Raw genomic sequence first — 23824 nt, 5'->3', positions numbered from 1 at the left:
CTCCCTTTGTCAAAACGCAGACTCAAGGTCCATTTACTGGAGTTTAAGAGTCAAATAAACCTTCACGCTGTTATGAACAAACACGTCAGTTTATGGAAACCGACAGACGTCTGAATCTGACTCGTTCACATGACTCAGATCAGTGTGGTGCTGCAGCTGTTTCTCATCAATCCGAGCTTTGAATGTGGGTTTAAGAGACGACGTGTCGTCGTCATGTGGCAGAAAATTCAGCAGGAAAAAGTGTGGATGAAACCAGCACACCTGCATTGTTCTAACAATCAATCAAATGCCTTCAGTTTCAGAGAGTTTCTCTCCAAACGAACGTGTTCACATCTTTCTCTCACTGTTGTGGTTTTACATTCAGCAGCTGCTGCAGCTGGAACTGTCTCAGAGTCAGAATATGTCAGTGTTGTGTTTGCAGCTTCTTCTGCCAACGAGAGGCAAAAAACAAAGCTAAGGGTTTATTTCTTCAGAGACATGAATCCTCTGAGGTTAGCGAACCAAATGTCTGACTGCTGAGTGAAGTTTAGTGTTGTGAACAGGTTAGATGTTAAAGGTGAGGGTGTGTGATGATCTCCTGTCGTCATCGTTCTAACTCGTCCGTCTGTCTCTCTCCTCTCTCTCTCTGCAGGTCCTCCTGTAAACGTAACCTGCAACATTTTTATCAACAGCTTTGGCTCCATTGCTGAGACAACAATGGTGAGTTGAGTTACCATCAGTAATGTGTGATGTTCTGTGGATGTGGGTGGTTTGGTGGTTAATGGAAACGGCTCCATCTCACTAACTTTGCCCTGGAGAATGTGATTAATTGAAAGGATGGTGGCGCGGCTGTTCGCTGCGTCCAGAGTTACGTTTTACTTCCTCTCAGAGATGAAAAGCCCTCTGCCCTCCGAGTGTTTGGAGACGTGTCCGCCTCATTGAGCCCGTCTCCCATTTTCCAACACTTCATTTGAAAGAGCGCCTCACCACCGTGGCCATTTGCATATGGCCGGGGGGGGGGGGGGGGTCAGCTCATTCACTACACAGGAAATCCATTAGTGTTAATATGAGTGAACCATCAACCTTCAGAGGAGCAACAAAGAGCGGAAACACTGAACCACAGGGTGAGTGAGACATCCATGACTGCTGTTAGAGACAGGAAGTGTTCACACCTTTACATACCTGAGAGGAGGAGGAGAGGAACAGAGGGAGGTATCCTGGTGTGAACCTCCCTCAGTAAACACTAACACACATTCACACACACTCAGCTGCACTGAAACTGCTGCCCGCTGCACATCCTCCTCATGCAGAACAGATTCCAGATTTTCCCTCCTGCAGGAGGAGAATCGATCACAGCTGAGGAGGAGGCAGAGATGGAGGGATGAGGGAATAAGAACAAAAGAGGAAAGAGTGAAGAAGAGACAGAGACAGTTCCAGTCCCACTGTGATCAGCTTCTCTCTCAGTAATGTATCTGCAGACAGTTCATTATCATCACACAGCGTCTGTCTGTCTGTCAGTAGTCTGTCTCAGAGTCTGGAGATGTGATCTGCTGATCTCAGGTCAGTTTACCTAGTATCCCGCAATGCACCCAGCTGATGGTCACTAAGCAAGCAATATATCCCATCATGCATTGTGTTTGTGCTGTGAGAGAGTCGGCGTTTACCTGAACATTTCAACAAGAAGACAGAAAGAACAATGGAATCTCATTATGGAGTGAAGAGGTCAGATTCCTCAGCTTTAACCAGCTGCTGGATGTTTGATCAGAACATTAGAGCGTCTGTGCTGGATACAGTCAGAGAGGAGCAGAGTCTGTGGCTCAGGGTTCAGTGAGGGATCCCTCCTCATCACAGACAGGACTAACTGAGCTGTGTGACCCTGCTCACTGTCTGTCACACAGCTGTGGTTTTAATCTGACCCAGGATCAGGAGGAAAAACAGCAGAGAAATCATTGGATTAATCAGGTTTTTATCAAAACAGAGAGAGAGAAGGAAACTGAGGACGGTGATGGTGGTGTTCATTACAGCGTGTAGATCTGGACTACAGCATCAACACACACACACACACACACACACACTCTGCTGCTGGAGCTCAGTGATAGATGGAGCTGGTAGAGTGGTGCAGTGCTTGTTCAAGTCCCGGTGGTACACGACTTTATTCCTGTTTCAGCTCCTCTCCTCTCTCTCTCTCTCTCTCTCTCCTCTCTCTCTCTCCCTCTCTGTCTCTCTCTCTCTCTCTCTCTCTCTCTCTCTCTCCCTCTCTCTCTCACACACACACACACACACACACACTACCCCCTCCATCTCTCGCTCTGTCGTTCCTTTTCTCCTCCTCCTCTCTGGAAACACACCGCCTCGCTCAGCTTCTCTCTCTCTGTGAAACACACTCAAACATTTGATCGCCCCGCTCTAAATCTCTCTAACACACACACACACACACACACACACACACACACCAGAACCAGGACCAGGATCCACATCCACTGGATTTACATGAAATATTCACAAGTATATTTAAATATTTCCTCATTAAATGAAGACATTAAAAACAAAGAGCATTAAAGAAAGAAGCAGATGAATTGTTTAATCATGATTAATCAATATGAAATAATTCATCTATAATAATCTATAATCATTAAATCTGTCATCCATATTTATAATTCATTTTGTCCCCTGTCCTGTTTCTATATGATGATAGAAAAATCAGAGGTGTAACGAAGCAGACTGTATCCTGATGACTGAAGTAATCTATTACTCCTCTGTGTGCCGTAACACTGGGAAAACCAGACTGAGAGTGAGCGGTGAGCCGATCCCTGTCTCGCTCTTATTCCTCTTTGATCAGTCTTTTCTCTGACAGAAGACGTCACATAAACCACAGTACAACACTGTAGTTACACTGGTACTCAGTCCACTCAGAGGAGAAGATTTCACTAATCAAATCATTTTAAACGTTTAATATGTTATTTATATCGAAATATTTCCTTAAATTACAGCTAGTTCCTGTCTCATCAGGAGAGAGTGTCAGATTTTATTTTTACCTTTTAACTGGGATTTAGTTACAATAAGGAATAAATAAGAACTCTGAGGTCTTTGTTTGTTTTCATCCTTTCTTCGTTAAATAAATCCTCAGACCTGAGTCAGAGTTCTGAGGATTTCTCTCCTGATAAATATTTCTTCCAGTGTTTTAATCTTCAGTGAGCACTGTACAGCCACCCTCTTTAATCAAACCTTTATTTAAAGGCTTTTCAACAAAGTTTTGTGTTATTCTAAATGTTGACACCAGTATTTTATTGTGTCTCCTCCATTAATAATAATTGGTTTTGGCCCTGGTTGACTCAGTGGCAGCAGGTCTCACAGGTTCAATCTGAGGCGTCAGCTCTTACCGAGCGTCAGACCTCAGGTTTATTAAAGTTAAAGTTCACTGTGGGAACATGAGTTGACGTCCCACAGAGCTGCTGCTGCTGATGGAGGTGGTGGTGGTGGTGATGTGGTTTATTTTGAGGCGACACAGTGAAAACAGCGTCTCTCTCTCTCAGTTGTCTGAGCAGAGCAGATGTGCTGCCATAATGCGTGAGCCTCCGTAACCTCCCACCTCGTCTTCTACCTGAGCAGCATCCAGGGAGGCAGCAGGATGTTCTGACAGGCGTGGAATTAGAATATGGCTGCTGCTCTCTCTCTGCTTACTGCAGTCAGTGCTGTTGTTATTGGAGGAGGAAATAGAAGAAGAGGAGGAGGAGGAGGAGGACTGCAGTCTTTCATGCGTGGTTTACTGCCTGAGTTTAATACAAGCTGAAATGAGAGTGCTATTGTGTAAGTACAGCATTTCCTCTGCTAATGGTTTCATAGCAGCGTGGCAGCAGTGGATGGTAATTTCATGGTAGCTCTTAACAGTCCAGCGGCCTCATGTCAGGATATTAAACCCTGAGCATGAACCTACAGACGACGGGCGAGTCCCACTTTCTGCTGCACACATGCCGACGTCCTGCAGCGTTTTCCCTCCGTCCTCAGGCCGAGGCGGCGTTCAGCACAGAGCTGCTTCACTGTCAACAACAGCTTTTAATGATTTGATTAGTCACACGTTCTCCCCCCAATTCTGACATCATTAACTTTCTCCCCCAAATGAACTTCCCCTCGTTTGAGTCCTGGAATGCAGCAGCGTCCGTTCCCCCCTCTGGTTAATGTTCATCCATCTGCAGCCGTGAGGAGCCTCTGACCCATGAAGCTCAGGGTTTATGGACCAAATGACATCTGCAATCTGACCACACTCTGAAACCATTCACCTGTCTCCACAGACACACCTGCAGAAGGTCGAACACGTTTGTATTTAGAATAAATGGATTGAAGCTAAACCAGATCAGCTGCTTCTGCACAGATTTCTATCAAATGTAATGTAAATCATGTTTTATCATCTTCAGCAGGTTTGATTACATCAGTGTAAACAGTTTGTGATCCTCAGATTCTGACTGAAAATGACCAGTGGTTAAATCAGGAAACAAGAGAAACTAATTTCTGGAAATGAACGTTGGTATATTTATTAATAAGCAGCTGATGAACTGAATGAACTACAACACTGACCTGCTGTTTATCATCAGTGAGAACTCGTCAAAGAATTCATCTCTGATAGAAACAGATGAAGCTGGAGAATCAGTGATATGGAGCTGAGCAGCAGGTCACACAGTCAGACTCCTCAGGATCTGATCCAGGAACAGATTTAACACCGAGCAGGTTTTCACACACGAGGACTGTCAGATAATAAAGAGGTGGTATGAGTGGGGGGGCGCAGTGACAGGGAGCTCAATCCTCAAACCCTGGACGCTCCTCCAGGTTTCTAAAGGACTTCAGTTCTGTCTGGGCTCAGCTGAATACTGGTCCCGGTGTGGGCTGTTAGCTCATCCTCTCTGAGCGCTTCGTCTTCTCGCTCAGGAAAGGTCGAGCTCATTTGTTTCATGTGAGATGATAAACTGTGATAAACGGCGGCGGCGCTCTCTGAGGCTGATTGCCATGTGACTGTATTTCACACACGTGCAGCACCGTGGCTGATTGCTCCTCTAAATGCCACCTGCCGAACCTCGTCCCCACAATGCATTTCTGCCACGCCACACTACTTAATGACGGCTCCAGCCTGGTGCAGCGGCCGAGCTCCATATTCTGAGAATAATTGACAATTAGGGGGATGGAGGGCCCAGCTAAATGCCACCCCATGCTGAATAAAGAGGCTCCATCTGTGGCTGTGAAACAGGAAGAGGAGAAGGAGCTGCAGAGGAGGAGAAGCTCTGAGGAAACAGCAGCTAATGTTCCAGCAGAGAGGGAGCAGGACCTGTAATTCAATGTAGACAATGTAGAGCTCTGTTCACCACACACACGTCACCTTCACCCAGTCTAAACTCCTCCTGAACTATCTGCTGCTTAGCTAACGTTACCTGGCTAACGTTACCTGGCTAATGTTACCTGGCTAATGTTAGCTTAATTCACTGGTGACCAGAAACAGCATCGTAACATTCAGATAAACGTCAGTCAGTCAAGTTAACGCCTAATCAGCTAAATCAGCTAAATCAGCTAAATCAGCTGGCCCCACCTACAACTCAACATCCTCACAGGAGAAAAGCGCCCCCCTCAGGCAGGGAGGGAGAACAGCAGCAGGTGATAGCACTCCTGTTTGAACTTAAAGTCTGCAGAAGAATCAGATGTTCATGATTTGTTTTTCTTAATGTTTCGTCTCAGTCTGATATTTCTGCTGATGACACTCAGAGCAGCACCTTTGTTAACATTTGACCTCAACAGAGATAAAATCCAGTTTTGTCTTTTTGTATAATCGGTGAAAGATTTTGGTTTTCTGAGCTTAAACTGGTCCTCACAAAGATAGAAGAGCAGGAGTCCACACACACACACACTCAGACCTGTGGAGACGTATTGATCTTCCTCTCTCAGTTAAACAGTGGAGGCTGAAGGTCTTAAAGCCGCCTGGTGGAGCTTCATTTCCACACGGAGGTCTGGATTTAACCTCAGACTCCAGCTGGATGAAACCTGAGTCTCTGACTCTTTGATTCACAAAGATCTGCAGCTTCCAGAGTCAGAAGTCAAAGCGTCTTATTTGTAGAGGATGAGCTGTATTTTACATCAGGACTTCATGTTGGTGATGATTCGTCCTCAGGATTTCTCTCAGGATAATAAACCTCATCAAACTTTCAAAGTTTTCTGGTCTGGTTTTAGTCTCTTTTTTAATTTCTTTATAAAATACTTGTGGGTAGAGATTTATTATTAGATTAATGAGACATCTGGTGATTGGTGTGTGAGAGTTCATATTTCTGGCCCATTTAAAAAGCGTTGTTTTCCCGCTCAGATGATTGTTGTTAGTGCTGTCCTTGTTTCAGTGCTGCAGGTATCTGCGTCAGAGCAGAGTCTGTGTTAGTCGTGACGTCCTGTGACCTTCAACTCAACACGATTGGTTTCTAATTTTAAATCCGACTGTTTCTGCGTCCTTTATTTTCCCCTGGTGTTCAGAGATCGCTGCTCTTACACAGAAGGATTTTTACTGATTCTTTATCTCAGTGGTTGATTGGCTGAAAGGCCCATCCAGTATTTTTATTATACTTTGTTCTTAGAAACAAAAATTGAATAAAAAGAAAAGGGAACATTCATAGATGAGATTTTTTTAGGTTGGTTAACAGGACAACGTTCATGAGTGACTGTGGTTTTCAGCAACAGTTTGAATCATCAGAAACAGCTGCTCCTTGTTTTCTGTTCTTACTGTAACAGAAACAGGAGCGTTTCCATGTCGTCTCTGTGGATCTGTGAGAGGGGGATACATACATCCAGCCCAGAGGCCATGTGTTTGAAACATGCTCCATCTCCTGTTCATCTGTTCCTCTGTCTGCTGTATCTCTCCATCTCTCCCTGAGTAAAGAGGAGCAGCAGCTCAGTGACCTTCAGCTTTGTACCAGGACGACTCGTCCAGATTTCCCTCTGTTCTCCCTCTGTCTTCTTCTGTGCTTTAGAAACTAATCTGTATCAGTGACAGTGATCACAGGCCTCCAAGACAAAGAACAACAAGAGTAGAGAGGATTAAAAAACAAAGACAGTAGATTGGACTGTAGCTGCACTGACACTGGCTCTCAGCCTGGAAACCACCGCTCTGTGTGATCAGGAAAATCTCTGACGTCCACGTAAAGAAGAAAATGACATATGGATGAAGACCTGTAAGCACCTGCTCATCCAACCACAAAATCCTGCCCATCACTGCATCTCTACATCTGCTGCTGTCTGTCCATCCACTCCTCCGTATGGAGTTATAGCATCTTGACTCAGCAGCGCTCTGACCCCTGACGAGTCTCATCTCTCCCTGCGGATACTTTTTACAGCCGTCTGTTCGATGTGTTTCATGGATTTATGCTTCATAACTTCTGCTGTTTTGTTGTAATTCAGTTTCTGTGCTGAATCCATTTCCCTGTGACCTGTGTGCTCGGCCTGTGGCAGAGCAGGACCTCCACAGAGAGGAGACAGAGGTGGTGAACAGATGAGAGGATTACTGCAGTTTGTGTGGTTGATGCAGTAGACCTGTCTGTGAGAATCCTTTGGTGTCATTGTTGAATGTGGAGGACAGACTCCATCACCATGTTTGTTGTGCTCTTTTCTCCAATGCCAACAGACCACTATTTATTTCTTATTACAGCTCACACGTTACGTGCTGACCAACAGAGCTCCTCTCTGTCTGTTGATGTTTGTCCTTTAGAGAAAAGACAGTGGTCCTTTACTCCAACAGCCTCTCTCAGTTGGAGTAAAGGTGGAGGAGGGGTTGTGTGCACTGCAGAGCTGAGGAACTGATGTTGGACAGTTTGGAGGCTGATTCGATTGTTGCCTGTCGACGCTGCTTGTTGATTTTCCGTCCTCGACTGGACAATAAAGTTCTAAAGTTCAAAATGACCTCCTGTTAGCGACGCATGAGATGTTAGCAGGTTAGCTGAGAAGCTAACGCCTGCCACTGTAAAGGAACCACCACTGTAGAAGCTGAAGCTCCACTGCAGGAGGATCAGTTTGGTTTGTGAGGACTGAACAGTTTCACACTCAAACATAGAAAGGCTAGACCTGTACTATTTATTTATTCTGCTTTATAATGGAAAGACATTATGTTGACACTGGATTTCTAAAAGTCTTTTCTAAATAATAAAAGAGGGAGTTCATATTTATCTGACTGCTTTTATTCACTGATGAAGAAGGAGCCATGTGCAGTGATATAGAGAGCTGGGGATACAACACATCGTGACACTGAATCATTGAGGATAATTGAATCGAACCCTGAGATCAGTGAAGATGCAGTTTAGATGTGTCAGATCCTGGTGTTTGTAGCTGAACTGTATCAAACCACAGTTACTTTAAGGATGAAGTTTTCCACCAGCAGTGTTTTATCATGGCTAGTTTGAAGTTACTGCAACAAAATGATGCACATTTCAAGTTATTGGATGTGATAACTTTGTGTCAGAGTTTCACTGAGCGTGTGTTTCCTCTCCTCAGGACTACAGAGTGAACATCTTCCTGAGGCAGCAGTGGAACGACCCTCGGCTGGCCTACAGCGAGTACCCCGACGACTCGCTGGACCTCGACCCCTCCATGTTGGACTCCATCTGGAAACCTGACTTGTTCTTCGCCAACGAGAAGGGGGCCAACTTCCACGAGGTCACCACCGACAACAAGCTGCTGCGCATCTCCAAAAATGGCAACGTGCTCTACAGCATACGGTGAGTGGAGGAAGGAAACCAACTGTCTCACTGACTTCATCTCATCTGAATGGACTCAGATTGTTGATGAAGAGGAAAATACTGTTTTAATGTTTAATGCTGTCTGTTTTCTTCAATCATTCATTTTTAAATCAAACTCAGAGAAACTGAGTGAAGGTGATTTTTGAAGTCATAAATCAGTTTTAGAAGCTGTTTCATGTAAAGTCAATGCAAAGACACAAGCAAACAGAAGCAGGAATTTACAGCTGCATCTTCATCTCTGAGCTGTTTTATTCTGTTTCATAAAGAGACGAGAAAAACTCTCACCACCAAGCTTCACCAACAAACAGCCTCTGCTCAGGGTCTCAAAACATTTTATTCAGACTGTGGTTTAGTTCATGTGTCTGAATCTAAACGAAGACGAACATGAGGAAAAAACTCGACTCATCATCTGTTGCTGATCTGGAATAACTGAAGATGTTTCCTGATATTCAGACTCATTTAATGAAGGTCAGATAAACAGTCAACTCTCAGCACCTTGTTACCTGGTGAAACCCGTTTAAAAAGTTTTTATCTGCAGCAGGAGATGAAGGTTATATTGAAACAATCAGTTATAAAACTATGATGGAGGATCGAGAGCGACTCTCCTGCTCTGACTTCCTGTTTATTGCAGCCCACAGTCCTTCATCCTCTGCTTCAGAGTCGGAGGTTTTTATTTCCTCCTTGGCTCCTTTTTTTCTTTGTATCTCTGAAACATCCTCTTCGAGGCTCTCAGAGTTATAGCCGCCTTCAGCCGACAAACCTTTATCCCGCCCGTTCCTGCTCTTCCTCCTCGTTTTTATTGCCTCTGCTCAGGGGCGAATGAGAAAGTGTCGCAGCAGCCATGGTAATCTACTTGGCCTGTTAGTATTCCAGCGGCGAATCAGATCTGTTATCAGCCTCAGTTTTCACCTTGGTGTCCGGCAGGAGGAGGAGTGAGATTGGCCCTTTATAAATATCGTCAGAAAAGGGATGAACCGGCTCTCCTCCTCTGCTCTGTTCATTTTTTAACTTGACAGCAGCAGAATGAACCCTGTGTTGATCAGCTTGATCTCAGAGGCCGGGGATATTAAACCGTCCTGGAGGAGGAGGAGAAAGTGGGGTCTTGTAAATGTTGTTTATTCTGGTTTTTGATGTTTATCGCTCGACGGCGGAGCAGCACGAGGAGAAGACCGATGGCCGCCGCTCCTCCAGGATGAAAGTGAGCAGATTCCTCCTGCTGCACCTCCTCTCTGATATTTGATCCTGTGTGTGTGGATTAATATAGAAGAGGAAAATCTGTGAGGATTTCATTTCAACATGTGAAACCACAGACGTTCTAAAACAGATATCAGACTTGATATTTTAGGATGATAAAATACCAAATACCCAAATACAAGCTACATTTCCATTCCTCTGACCTCTGACCTCTGACCTCTGAACACCAGGGCTCTCTGTCCTCATCAGCACTTCAGTTTATACTCCATCCCATGATATCAGGTTGAGCAGAGTCTGAACCTAACGGAGGACCTATGACAGACTTCAGACCACTGACGTCTCTCAGGGATCTCGTCGTGATGTTTCTGAATAAACAGGATGATTTCACACAGAGTGTTTCTGAGTGTGAGAGCTGAGGACAGGTGCATGTTGTAAAAACCAACAGGAAGCTGCTGTGGCTTCTCACCAACACAGTGAGCAGTTGGAGCTGCAGCAGCGGCTGTGACTCGCTGCTCATGGAGCCAATTAAAGTCAATTAGCAGACACTGTTGAAACACACAGACATGAAGATGTTTCCACTGGAGGATTTCATCGTCCCCAGCGTCCATCATCAGAAACCAGAACGAAGAAGCTGTTCACAGCTGCAGAGCTTCATTCAGAAGCACAGTGATCCACAGCTGCTGTCTGACAACACAAAGTGCTGATAGATAACTCAGCTGCTCTTAATGTGATGGTTGTGAACAGATAAAGGCTGAAGCTGCAGCCCACAGTGGATCATTCATCATTTTCCTTGTAACCCCTCAGCAGAGAGAACAGGCTCCTGCAGGGTTTGAGGTTCAACTCCCTCTGAAGCACAGGAAAGTAGAAAGCAAGGCATCACCTTCAGCACTCGGTGTTTAGGTGATGACAGAAAGCACCGCTCGGAGAAAGTGGGACATCATGTGTGTAATACATATTCAGCATTCTGTCAGGCGAAGTGCAGACGCTGCAGAGTTTATTTGGTACATCAGAGTGGACGTGTGTGTGTTGTAACAGTGGGCGTCCTGTTGGAACAGAACAGAGCCACTGAGCGCGTGCAGAGAAGTTCAGATGGTGGTGGAGCTTTAAAGTCACGTGACACCTCCCTGAGTACCACAATACATCACTGAGCAAAGTGCATTCTGGGAATTCATCCACCAATTAGACAAGATTAATTCTAAAATTCCATGTTTAAGACGGATAATCAGGAATATCTAGTCACTATCAGGTCCATTTAGTAGCTGAAGAGGAGCTTTCAATTGCAACACATGGTCTTCATCAGCAGATGGAGTTGATAGATGGAGTCAAAGCTCCAAGACTTCTCCGCCATGTTTGATTAAAAACTGTGCTTCAAAGTCAAGGTCATGTGATTTGATTGAAAGCTCCAGAACAGCTGCTAAATGGACAGATTTTCTTTATTTGAATTCATATAGTCTTATGTTACAGTGATTGATTATTGATTATTGAGTGTAAGATAGTAAATCTGTTGGCGAACACGTTTTATAAACTGAACACTGTGACTGAGTCGACTGATGAGAATAATCCGTTTTGTTTGGTGTTAGAGGAACAGCAGCACAGACACTGAGCTTCAGTCCCATGTTACTGCTCACCTGCTGGTGAGGGCTGACACTGTGACCTCTGACCTCTAACAGCACAGGTGATGATCAGTGCTGGGGAAGTTACTCAGGAAAAGTAATCCATTACTGGACATGATGAGTAGTCATGTGTGAGTCTCACTGGTTCTTACTGACACAGGAAATCTTTAAAAACATGAGGAGTACATCGTTAAAGAAAAGCGTTCTCTTTCTGAGGACTACTTTCAGCGGCGGATTAATATCTCTGTCTCTAAGAGTAAAGTTTCTGATCAACTGATCCAGTGAATGTCTCCATCAGAGCTGTTTTCAGAACAAGCTGAAGCTGGAGTCTGGTCCTGGTCCTGGTCCTGGTTAATCCTCTGAGTGTAACTGATGCTTCCTGTGTGTGTGCAGGATCACGCTGGTCCTGGCCTGTCCCATGGATCTGAAGAACTTCCCCATGGACGTGCAGACGTGCATCATGCAGCTGGAGAGCTGTGAGTACCCACAGTGGCATCAGTCCCAGACACAGGTTTCTGTCCTGGTCCTGGTCCTGGTCCTGGAGCTGATGTTAGAGCTTCAGTGAATTAAGAGGAGCAGTGTGTGTGTGGTCAGTCTGACAGAGTGTGTTCATTCAGTCTCTGATCGTTCTGTCCTTCATTCTCCTTCATTCTCCTTTTTCATCCCTTCTTTCTTTCTGCTCTCCGTCCTGCAACACTTCTTTCTTTCTTCTTTCACTCCTTCCTTCCCCATTGTTTCATACATCTTTCCTTTTTTATCTTTCCTTCATTTTTCTTTCTCTTCATCTCTCGTCATCTTTCTGCTTTCCTTCCTTCTGAGTCTCTCTCTCCTTTTTTCTCTTCCTTCATTTCTTCTTATTTTTCTTCCCTCTCTTCTGTATTTTTCCTTCATGTCATTTATTCGTCCGGAGAATAAAACAAGTGACCTCGCACTCTGATGGAAACTCTCTCCTCCTCTCTCCTCCTCTCTCCTCCTCTCTCCTCCCTCTCTCCTCCTCTCTCCTCTCTCCTCTCCTCCTCTCCTCCTCTCTCCTCCTCTCCTCCTCTCTCCTCCTCTCTCCTCCTCCTCTCTCCTCCTCTCCCTCTCTCCTCCTCTCCTCTCTCCTCCTCTCTCCTCCTCTCTCCTCTCTCCTCCTCTCTCCTCCTCTCCTCCTCTCTCCTCCTCTCTCCTCTCTCCTCTCTCCTCCTCTCTCCTCTCTCCTCCTCCTCTCCTCCTCTCTCCTCTCTCCTCCTCTCTCCTCCTCTCTCCTCTCTCCTCCTCTCTCCTCTCTCCTCCTCCTCTCCTCCTCTCTCCTCCTCTCTCTCCTCTCTCTCCTCCTCTCTCCTCCTCTCTCCTCCTCTCTCCTCCTCTCTCCTCCTCTCCTCCTCTCTCCTCCTCTCTCCTCCTCTCTCCTCTCTCCTCCTCTCCTCCTCTCTCCTCTCTCCTCTCTCCTCCTCTCTCCTCTCTCCTCTCTCCTCCTGCAGTCGGCTACACCATGAATGACCTGATATTTGAGTGGGATGAGAAGGGAGCGGTGCAGGTGGCCGACGGCCTGACGTTACCTCAGTTTATCCTCAAAGAGGAGAAGGACCTTCGTTACTGCACCAAACACTACAACACAGGTGAGTGACACCTGCTCTGTGTCCGTCTGCTGCTCAAAGCTTCACGTCTCAGTCTCCTGACAGATCCTGGTCCTGCTCATCAGGTCCATCAGAGCCTGATCAGATGTAGTCTGGAAATTACTCTGTCTGTGTGTGAGAGACTCTGATCCTGGATCAGTTTCTTCTCCATAAACTCAGAGTGAAGCAAAACAAACTTTCAAGGAAAAACTGACAGGTCGTAATGAAACCCACCAGTCAGAGTGTGTGTGTGTGTGTGTGTGTGTGTGTGTGTGTGTGTGTGTGTGTGTGTGTGTGTGTGTGTGTGTGTGTCAGGCTGATTAGTTCAGATTCAGAGCCATCACTCACACTGAGGTTGACGTCTGCTGTCGCCACGGAGACGAATGATTCCACCTCCAGACGAGAAGCCTTGACACGACACACACACACACACACACACACACACACATTAATCCTCACCCTCTTCCACACACACATATGCACACACAGAGACGATGAAGTGCTAATCCACAGCTTTGTTAAATCCATGTCCTTCCTTTTATGGTTTTTCCTGTTTTAGTTCAAATTCAAAAACAACGATGAAAAAGTTGAAAACCGATAAAACACAGTTTGAACTGACGTATTGTCTGAATAGAAACTGAGCTGCAGCTTCAGGCCATTCTGAGACAACTTCTGTTTGTATTTGTTTGTTCAGTTATGACAAGTTTTCCACGGAAGAAAAGAAAGAGCAGAAATAATGTGTGATGATGATAAATGATAAAAACACAGGAGCAAACTGGAACAGAACAGAGACAGAAGTGATGCTAAATTTAACCAGTTGATTTTTCTTCTTCCTGCTGTTTTCTCATCTCATCTCTGTCACTGTGTGTGTGTGTGTGTGTGTGTGTGTGTGTGTGTGTGTGTGAGTTTTAAGAGTAAATTAAGGTGTCGTTTTCCTTCAGATTTATTAGCTGCAGTTTATTGTGACTCTGAGAGAGATTTCTCTCTCTCTCTCTCTCTCTCTCTCTCTCTCTCTCTCTTTATTTCTTTCCATCCCTCCATCCGCTCCAGCACACACACACACACACACACACACACACACACACACAAAGAAGAATCCCTGTTTTAATACTGATTACTTTGTGCTGCATTGCAGGGCCTCTGTGTTTTCTGCTGACGTGTTCGTCGTGTGTCTGAATGAAAAACATGTTTAGACACAAACACAACGTGGTGCGTTCACTGACCTCTAAACCACCAGCACCTCCAGTTCTTTACTCCAACATTAACCTGAACTAATTCTAAATCTAAACCAAAGCACAGAGGACGTCGGCTCAGCAGCGTCTGTCTACGTGGTCTCATGATTAAAGGCTGGAGGATCTTTACTAACTGCTCGTTAATGTGACAAACCTTCAGACTGGAAGCTGCAGCATGAGATGATTGTCTGTCCTGTTAGTTTAACAGTCCTCACATATCACTTCTGTGCATTTAATGAAACAGTAACCGTCTCTGATGAAGCCGTCCTCACTCAGACCATCCTCTCTCCTCCACTCTCATTTCTACATTTTTCCTCTAGAGAGCAGGAATCGCATTGCATTCTGGGTAGTCGCAGCCATGTTGTTGAACCATACCGTAGACAGACAGTGACACACAAACTGAACTCGGTGTTAATGTGGTCGTATATTCAGTGGCAGCGAATAGGAAGGTGACAGTTAGCATTAGCATGTTAGCCTCACGTCTGATAGGATAAAACGTGAGCAGCTGAAGTAGTTTGATGTTTGTTGTTCTGGAGCAGGAGCTCGTGTGTGTGGTTGTGGTGTAACACACAACAGTTCACCGTCCACAAACAAAGTCTGTCTCCGTCCACCTCCAGTCACAGAGACAAACAGCCCACAATGCACTGCTCCCCACAGGCCCCGCCTCCACTGGACAGTTGGTGTAGAAGCAAGTCAAACCACAGACTCTGATTTATATGGTGTGCTCCTTAACCACCCCCCCCCACACACACACACACACACACACACACCATGCCTCCACCTCCTTCCACAAAATGTCGTCTTTCTAAAAATGTCCCTAATTATTTCCAGAAGTGTCAAAACTCAAATCGTTTCTCACACACACGACTGGGAGCTGTGTGTGTGTGTGTGTGTGTGTGTGTGTGTGTGTGTGTGTAAGAAGCAGACACAGGTCTATGCAGTGTCTCACACACACACAGTGGGGGGGGGGCTGGGGCTGAATAATTTCAGTCTTTTTATCAGATGGAAAATATGGACAGCACTTAAAAGCTCTGAAGTGGATCACAGCTATAAATCAAGTCCGATCTCATCAACCCCCCCTCATTTTCTCCTTCCCTCTCCCCCCCCTCCTCTCATATCATCCTCCCCCCTCCCTCATCCCTCTCTCGCTCTGACATTACATTTCCTCCTCTCTCCTCTCCTCTTCTCCTCCTCTCTCCTCCCCCCTCCTCCTCCCCTCTCTCCTCAGTCGTTCAGGGTTAACTCTAATTGATGAGGCTGCCTCCCATTGATCGTCTTTGATTAAATGGCTCGTCGGCCATCTTGCTCTCTGGCTCTCCTGTGGTTTATTCTGAGGCAGCTCTCGTTACATTACAGCAGGAGAAACTGTTGCCTCTGTGCTGCTGTGTAAATAAAGCTTCTCTTAATTTAATTATCTGTGCTGCAGATTTCCTGTGTGTGTGTGTGTGTGTGTGTGTGTGTGTGTGTGTGTGTGCACCATAAGCAGTGATAGTCATCCTGTTTGAACAGACCTGAGCTGACCTGTGTGTGATTGGCAGCTGGTTTCTGGGAGAGAAACATGGCTCCTGCATATTGTAACATGTTGTAGTGAAAACAGGAGGGATTAAGAGAAGGAGGTGAAACTCTGACTCCATCCCTCCTAATCTCTCCACCCCCCCTTTTTCTGACAGCACGCTGCGAGCATCCACTGTTCCTCTGCCTTCACAGCCTCACAAGGACTAACAGTGCTTCTGGCAGACTGCAACAGGCAGAGCTACAGAGCTACAGAGCTACAGAGCTACAGAGCTACAGAGCTACAGCAGCTACAGAGCTACAGAGCTACAGAGCTACAGCAGCTACAGAGCTACAGAGCTACAGAGCTACAGAGCTACAGAGCTAGCCAGAGCTACAGAGCTACAGAGCTACAGAGCTGCAGAGCTACAGAGCTACAGCAGCTACAGAGCTACAGAGCTACAGCAGCTACAGAGCTGACAGAGCTACAGCAGCTACAGAGCTACAGCTCAGAGTGTGCAGTATTTAATAAGACAACAGAGGTGGTTAAGATGCTCAGACACACACAGCTGAACCTGAACGCCTCCTGATGTCAGATTTCCACCAACCCAACATCAGAATCCAAGATGGCTGCTCCTCACACCAAGAGCAGAGATCACTCTGCTAATGTTCCTGCTTCTAGCCCTTAGTTTCACATGTTGTGAGAACAGAACGTCATGATGCTCCTGAGAGATCCTCCTTCTCTTCTCTCTTTTAAATGAAAGGAATTCTTTTTTGAAGATTAACTCAGACCACTGGAGCAGGAACGTTTTTACTGTACAACCTTTTTAACTCTCACGTCTTAAAGACAAAAGCATCGTCTCTGTTTATTTCTCTGAAACTGACGACCAGTGTTTCTACACACAGAACACTGGAGATTTTATTCTTTAAAATCAGATTTATTCTTTATAAAATCAGTGCAGACGTCAGTTAGAAAAAGTGAAACTGACATTCAGATACAATTACATTTTGTTATTAAGGACTGAAGAGATTAGAAAATGAAAATAAACTAAAATACAGAAACAGACAAATAAAACATGAGAATAAAAGTTAGTGAAAATATTTATCCTGGATGTTTGACCAGCCGATATTCATCTGACAGCTTTATATTTAATTTAAGGAGATGCTCTGAAGAAGCAGATCCTCTGTTAGAGACAGAAAAAGACAAAGACTCTCAGTCTTGTCTCCAAGTCTTGTTCCTCAGCTTCAGAGTAATAAACAGTTTAATGTCTCTCTCAGTCGATGATTCCATCAGATCACTCACTCTTTCATTTCTTCTTCTCTCATTGGTGATAATAAAAACTCTTCTCCCTCTCTCCCTCCTCCTCCCCCAGGTAAGTTCACCTGTATCGAGGCTCGTTTCCACCTGGAGCGTCAGATGGGCTACTACCTGATCCAGATGTACATCCCCTCTCTGCTCATCGTCATCCTGTCCTGGGTCTCCTTCTGGATCAACATGGACGCTGCGCCCGCCCGGGTCGGCCTGGGCATCACCACCGTGCTGACCATGACCACGCAGAGCTCCGGCTCCAGAGCCTCGCTGCCCAAGGTGACGAATCAAACGCACCTGTTTCACTGAAACAAAGGAAGGAGGAGGAGAGAGGAGGAGAGAGAGGAGAGAGGAGGAGGAAAGGGGAGGAGAGAGGAGGAGGAGGAGGAGGAGGAGGAGGGGGAGGAGGAGGAGGGAGGAGGAGAGAGGAGGGAGGAGGAGGAGGAGGAGAAGAGGAGGAGGAGGAGGAGGAGGAGGGGAGAGGAGGAGGAGAGAGGAGGAGGAGAGAGAGGAGGGAGTAGGGAGGAGGAGGAGGAGGAGGAGAGATGTTCAAGGAGACAAGGATGAAAAAACAAACTTTTCTAAAAGGAGGGATTTTCAGATTAAAGGAGGAAAACGCTGTGAGTTTGCGTGAGCCAGGAGGATTGTATAATGATGTCCAGGGAAGCTGTAATCCCCAACACACACACACACACACACACACACTGTTGTTGACATTAGGTGCTTCATGTGCTCTAAAAATTGAACAAGTGAACCGTGATTCCTCTGCACAGTAATGATCACACAGCACAGCTGAGCTTAGGTGGGCTAACACACACACACCTCAACACACACACAGACACAGACACACACACACACACACACACACACCTCAACACACACACAGACACACACACACACACACAGACACAGACACACACACACAGGAGAGGAGGAGATAAAGGAGGACGATCAGTCTGAGCCTCAGCAGAGAGACTGGTCTGAACTCTGGTCTGGTACTGGAACTGGACCATCTCTGCTGCAGCACTCAGACTAATCCTGATCCGTGAGCAGAGGGAAGTCATGGAGGTTCAGAGAAACGACGTCTTCTCCCTCCATCTGCTTCGTTTACCTCCATTTGTGCTTCACTTTCCCAGAATGCCTTTCAGCAGCCCCACAGACAGGAGCCTGTTTCTAACCCTGACCCTGACAGGTTCACTGAGGATCAGGTCAGACCAGGTGTTTCCTCTGTGCAGGTGGTTCTAGTTCTGCAAACATCCTGTTTTATTCTCTGTGCTCAGTGAAGAATGGTCTCAGTGTCTCAGCCTGGACCATCAGACTGAGGGGGTTCAGCCAGGCATCGGAAGATAAATGTTTTCATAAGCATCAGACTGCAGGCCAATCACAACAAGGCAGAGCAGCGGAGATAAGCCCTGTGTGTGTGTGTGTGTGTGTGTAAAGTGATCTGAAGTCACAGTTGAATTGGACTGGAGCGGCTGATTGTGGGTTTACTCTGTGTGAAACAGGAGGATCTCCCTCCTCAGCCTGTAATTGGATGGAGAGTTGTAATGACAGGCCGAGGTGAATAATGGTACTTGTTGGGCAGATCGCAATCAGACGTCATTTAGTCCTTATTATCTCAACAGCCCTCACCTTGTCCGTCTCTCTTCACACCAAACTCTGGATGTAAAAGCTGCAGCTGTTCTCTGAATACATCTCCTCTGTCTTTTTGTTCATGTGTGTCAGTCCTCAGCTGTGGAGTTTAAATGATGCTCAGTTGATCCACGCTGTCATGGTGTTTACACCAAACTCTGAATGAACCCTGAGCGTCACATCAGAACTTCAGCTCGTCTTCAGCTCGTCTACAGGACTAAACACACTGAGCTGCTGCCGTGTGATTGGCTGATTAGATATTTGTGTTATGGAGCAGTTGAACAGGTGTACCTAATAAAGAGGCCGGTGAGTGTTTACGGAGCATCTTAAAACTGCACTAACCAGCCTGTACCAAACAAAAAGGAAGGAACAGATCTTTATGATTCTGTCTCTCGTTCCTTCAGCGTCAGATCAGATGTGGTCGATGACAGGTGTTCACCTCCCAGACCCAGCAGCCAGTAATATCTGCCCCCTCCTGTCGCCCTCCTGCAGGTGTCCTACGTTAAAGCCATCGACATCTGGATGGCCGTGTGTCTTCTGTTCGTGTTCTCGGCCCTGCTGGAGTACGCCGCCGTCAACTTCATCGCCCGCCAACACAAGGAGCTGCTGCGCTTCAGACGGAGGCGACGACACATGAAGGTGAATAAACTCTCACATCACAACACAATCACACATTTATATCCACAGGTAGGTTTTTTTCTCAGCGGCTTTGTGGTGTCAGAAAATGAGACGTGACAGAACGTCTGATCAGGAACAGGAAGTGAAACCAGCTGCTTGTATTTTTTAAAGATTGATTCAGAACTTAAAGAGGACAAAGAGGAATCCACCTGGAAAAGACACATGACTTTAAGGACGGTGAAGGAACAGACCAACAGTCAAAGAGACTGAAGTTTGTTCAGACCTGAGCTGTTGTCTCTAACCACCCAAACAGAGACAGACAGTTTAAAGCCTCAGATGTGTAGATGGTAAAGACTGAGGTGCAGCTGCAGTGGAGGGTCGTCTGCCCCCAGGTAGACTCCTACTTTTACCAGAGTAAAACATCTCATGTTGTCAGGAGCTTGTTGCAGTGATGTTGAGCTCTATAAACAGCACAGTGTAGTTAAAATCCCTAAAACCTGGGCTCTCCTCCTCCGTCCTCCTGAAATATTCACCGGCTGTTTGATCTCAGCTTTGTGCCGTGCTCACCGCTCGGCACAAACAGGGAGCATCAATGTTTGATGGGCGGAGCGTCGGCCATGATTAAAGGATGAAATGCGGAGCAAACAGAGGCCGGGCTCATCACAGATTCACAATGCAGAGCAGGAGGAAACTTCTCCCTGAGATCTGAAAGTTTAGTTTGTGAAAATGCATCATTTAGAGGAAGCAGAGAGCAGCACAGGGTTTATGATGTGCACTAACTGTAACTGTGTCCAGACTGAAAGCTGCTCCTCACTCCTCATCACAGCAGATTCTTTTCATCAAAATACTGAGGGAGGAGACCAGGACCAGGAAGAGCTCTGTCATTAGTTAAGAGGCAGATCAGGATCATTTTATCAGCAATCTGAATCAGCCTCCCAGAAGGAGGCCCTGGTCTCCCTGGTCTGGATGGATCTGAGTGTCTTTAGGGTTTGGTGAATCACTCCTAGTCTGGTTTCTCTCCTGGGACCAGTTTGTCTTGGGAGACCCTACCGGGGTCAACACAACTCCCAGGACACACAAACCCCTGCACCACGTTAAGATGGTGGTTCTCCTTCATGCTGAAAGGAGCCAGTTGAGGTGGACTCTTCCTTTGGAGGTCCAAGCAGGAGGAGATCCCAGGAAAGACCCAGAACTCTGTGGTGCAGTGTGGGGGATGAGTCTCCGGCTGAACATCAGGTCACTCTGGTCCTTCCTGTAGAGGACGTCAGGGTTTTAGACCGTGAGGTGGAGTTGGTTTTGGTTAAGTTGTGTGTTAAAAAGTTGAATAAGCCTTTGTGTGTGTTTTGCATTAAAAACCAGTCTGACACTCATTGGATCTGTCCTGATGGAAACAGCAGCATTGTAACGGTGATCACATCAGCAGCCTTCGACTATATTTAGTTTTTCTGTCGCTGTGAAGCCAGAAACAAACATCTGCCTCAAAAACACTTTGAATATTTTATTAACTGTCTGAGTCTAAAAAAGACGACTCAGGATAAAGTGAAGATGAAGTGGAGACACGTCACTTTATTTCATTTGTCAGACCTGCTTTGGATATATTTAGGAAAAACTGACAATGTCAACTTTCCCCCAGAGGCCTGTTGAGATGAATCAGGGGTTTTGTCTTCAGTTGGTTTTAGTGTTGAAGCGTTGAATCGATCAGTTGTGATCTGAAAACACAAACACCCACGAGAAATGAGCCTGCAGTGAATCTGTACAGTGTGTGTGTGTGTGTGTGTGTGTTACTGTATTTATGAGGACCTTGTGTCCTCACAAGGCTGGTGAGATGATGAAGGTGCCGCGAAGTGAGGACGCTGTGCCAGGAACCAGTTTTAATATTAGATTGTTTTAGTCTGGAAAGATGGAGTCAGAGCTGAAGGTTATTATTATTATTATTATTATTATTATTATTATTCATTATTATCACTGTGTTATCATGTGTTATTACTGATGATACAGGGACTAAAAGACCAGTAAATGACTAATGACTAGAATCAGTAAATGATGCTTCTCACAACAACAGATCCCCACATGAAGCCTTCAGATTGTTTCTATTTTCAGTCCAAAACCAAAAAGTTTGATGAGTTACAGTAACAGTGACAGTTACAGTTACAGTAACAGTGACAGTTACAGTTACAGTAACAGTAACAGTTACAGTTACAGTTACAGTAACAGTTACAGTGACAGTGACAGTTACAGTTACAGTAACAGTAACAGTTACAGTTACAGTTACAGTAACAGTTACAGTGACAGTAACAGTAACAGTTACAGTTACAGTAACAGTTACAGTGACAGTAACAGTAAGTACAGTTACAGTTACAGTAACAGTTACAGTAACAGTTACAGTGACAGTACAGTGACAGTTACAGTAACAGTTACAGTGACAGTAACAGTTACAGTTACAGTAACAGTTACAGTTACAGTACAGTTACAGTAACAGTTACAGTTACAGTAAGTACAGTTACAGTAGACAGTTACAGTGACAGTTACAGTAACAGTTACAGTTACAGTACAGTACAGTTACAGTAACAGTTACAGTAACAGTTACAGTGACAGTTGACAGTTACAGTAACAGTTACAGTGACAGTAACAGTAACAGTTACAGTTACAGTAACAGTTACAGTTACAGTTACAGTGACAGTTACAGTAACAGTAACAGTTACAGTTACAGTGACAGTGACAGTGACAGTTACAGTGACAGTTACAGTTACAGTTACAGTGACAGTTACAGTAACAGTTACAGTTACAGTTACAGTAACAGCGACAGTTACAGTTACAGTTACAGTGACAGTGACAGTTACAGTAACAGTTACAGTTACAGTTACAGTAACAGCGACAGTTACAGTGACAGTTACAGTGACAGTGACAGTTACAGTTACAGTGACAGTTACAGTTACAGTGACAGTTACAGTTACAGCGACAGTTACAGTTACAGTTACAGTTACAGTGACAGTGACAGTTACAGTAACAGTTACAGTTACAGTGACAGTTACAGTTAACAGTGACAGTTACAGTAACAGTTACAGTTACAGTTACAGTTTACCAGTGACAGTTACAGTAACAGTTACAGTTACAGTGACAGTTACAGTTACAGTTACAGTGACAGTGACAGTTACAGTAACAGTTACAGTTACAGTGACAGTGACAGTGACAGTTACAGTAACAGTTACAGTTACAGTGACAGTAACAGTTACAGTAACAGTAACAGTTACAGTTACAGTAACAGTTACAGTAACAGTAACAGTTACAGTTACAGTTACAGTGACAGTAACAGTGACAGTGACAGTTACAGTAACAGTTACAGTTACAGTGACAGTTACAGTTACAGTGACAGTTACAGTAACAGTTACAGTTACAGTAAACAGCGACAGTTACAGTTACAGTTACAGTTACAGTGACAGTGACAGTGACAGTTACAGTAACAGTTACAGTTACAGTGACAGTGACAGTGACAGTTACAGTAACAGTTACAGTTACAGTGACAGTAACAGTTACAGTTACAGTAAACAGTTACAGTAACCAGTAACAGTTTACAGTTACAGTTTACAGTAACAGTTACAGTTACAGTAACAGTTACAGTTACAGTTACAGTTACAGTAACTACAGTTACAGGAGAGCAGTCTTACAGTTCAGATACGTGATGCTGAAACAGAGAGAAGCAGTCTTCTCACTGAAGTTGCAGATACCTTTCTCTGTTTTTCTTTTCTTGATAAATGAATATTCTGTATCATGGATATCATCTCATTGATATTTTTAATCAATTCCATGGTTGTGTGTTAACCTGTTTCTCTTCGATCAGACCTGATGACATCTTGAGTCTACCTTCTGTTCATCGTTTCTATCGTGATATCATCTCAGTGATAAAATGGTGAAATACAATAATTCCAGGTGTGTGTTAACCTGTTGGTCTGCTCCTCATCAGCAGATCAGTCTGTGAAAAGTGGCAAAAACATCTCTGTATATTTTGGATTTCAAAGTTTTGGTTTGTTTCAAACTTTACTATTTTTAAGTCAGATTCAGGTGGTAAATGGTTGTAGCTGCAGGCAGCTCTACACCAGTTTCATCTTCTGATTCAGAAACCTGCTGCTTTGAGGTCTCCACCTGTACTGGGTTCACGTCGTTCTCTCAGCCGACTTCTGGTTCTCAACGCCGTCTCCAGACCTCCAGTCACAGACCAACATAGTTTGTTCATAGTTTGAGAGAAAAAGTGAAAGCTCCAGAACAGTTTGGACCTTTAGTTTATTACAGCTGGGCAAACTCCATCTGCTGATGAAGACCCTGTAAAATGACTGAAAGCTCCTGAACAGCTGCTAAACTGACCTCTGAGACTGGGATCAGTTTTATTCACTGGAGAGGAGGAAAAATCTCT

General features: G+C 45.1%; 1 protein-coding gene across 3 annotated transcripts in view; it reads left to right on the top strand.

Annotated features, from left to right (window-relative positions):
* Positions 1–23824, top strand: part of glra1 (glycine receptor, alpha 1) — an 84729-nt gene that overhangs the window by 47948 nt on the left and 12957 nt on the right. For all 3 annotated transcript variants that reach the window (XM_018674995.1, XM_051069625.1, XM_051069624.1), the window contains exons 3-8: positions 632–699; positions 8485–8708; positions 11930–12012; positions 13000–13137; positions 17231–17445; positions 19291–19437. In XM_018674995.1, coding sequence (XP_018530511.1) covers positions 632–699; positions 8485–8708; positions 11930–12012; positions 13000–13137; positions 17231–17445; positions 19291–19437 — 875 coding nt within the window. The remainder of the gene's footprint in view (positions 1–631; positions 700–8484; positions 8709–11929; positions 12013–12999; positions 13138–17230; positions 17446–19290; positions 19438–23824) is intronic.

The sequence above is a fragment of the Lates calcarifer genome, unplaced genomic scaffold, assembly GCF_001640805.2.
Source record: "Lates calcarifer isolate ASB-BC8 unplaced genomic scaffold, TLL_Latcal_v3 scaffold_62_131, whole genome shotgun sequence".
NCBI lineage: Eukaryota > Metazoa > Chordata > Actinopteri > Centropomidae > Lates > Lates calcarifer.
This window is presented reverse-complemented; position numbering and strand designations above follow the sequence as displayed.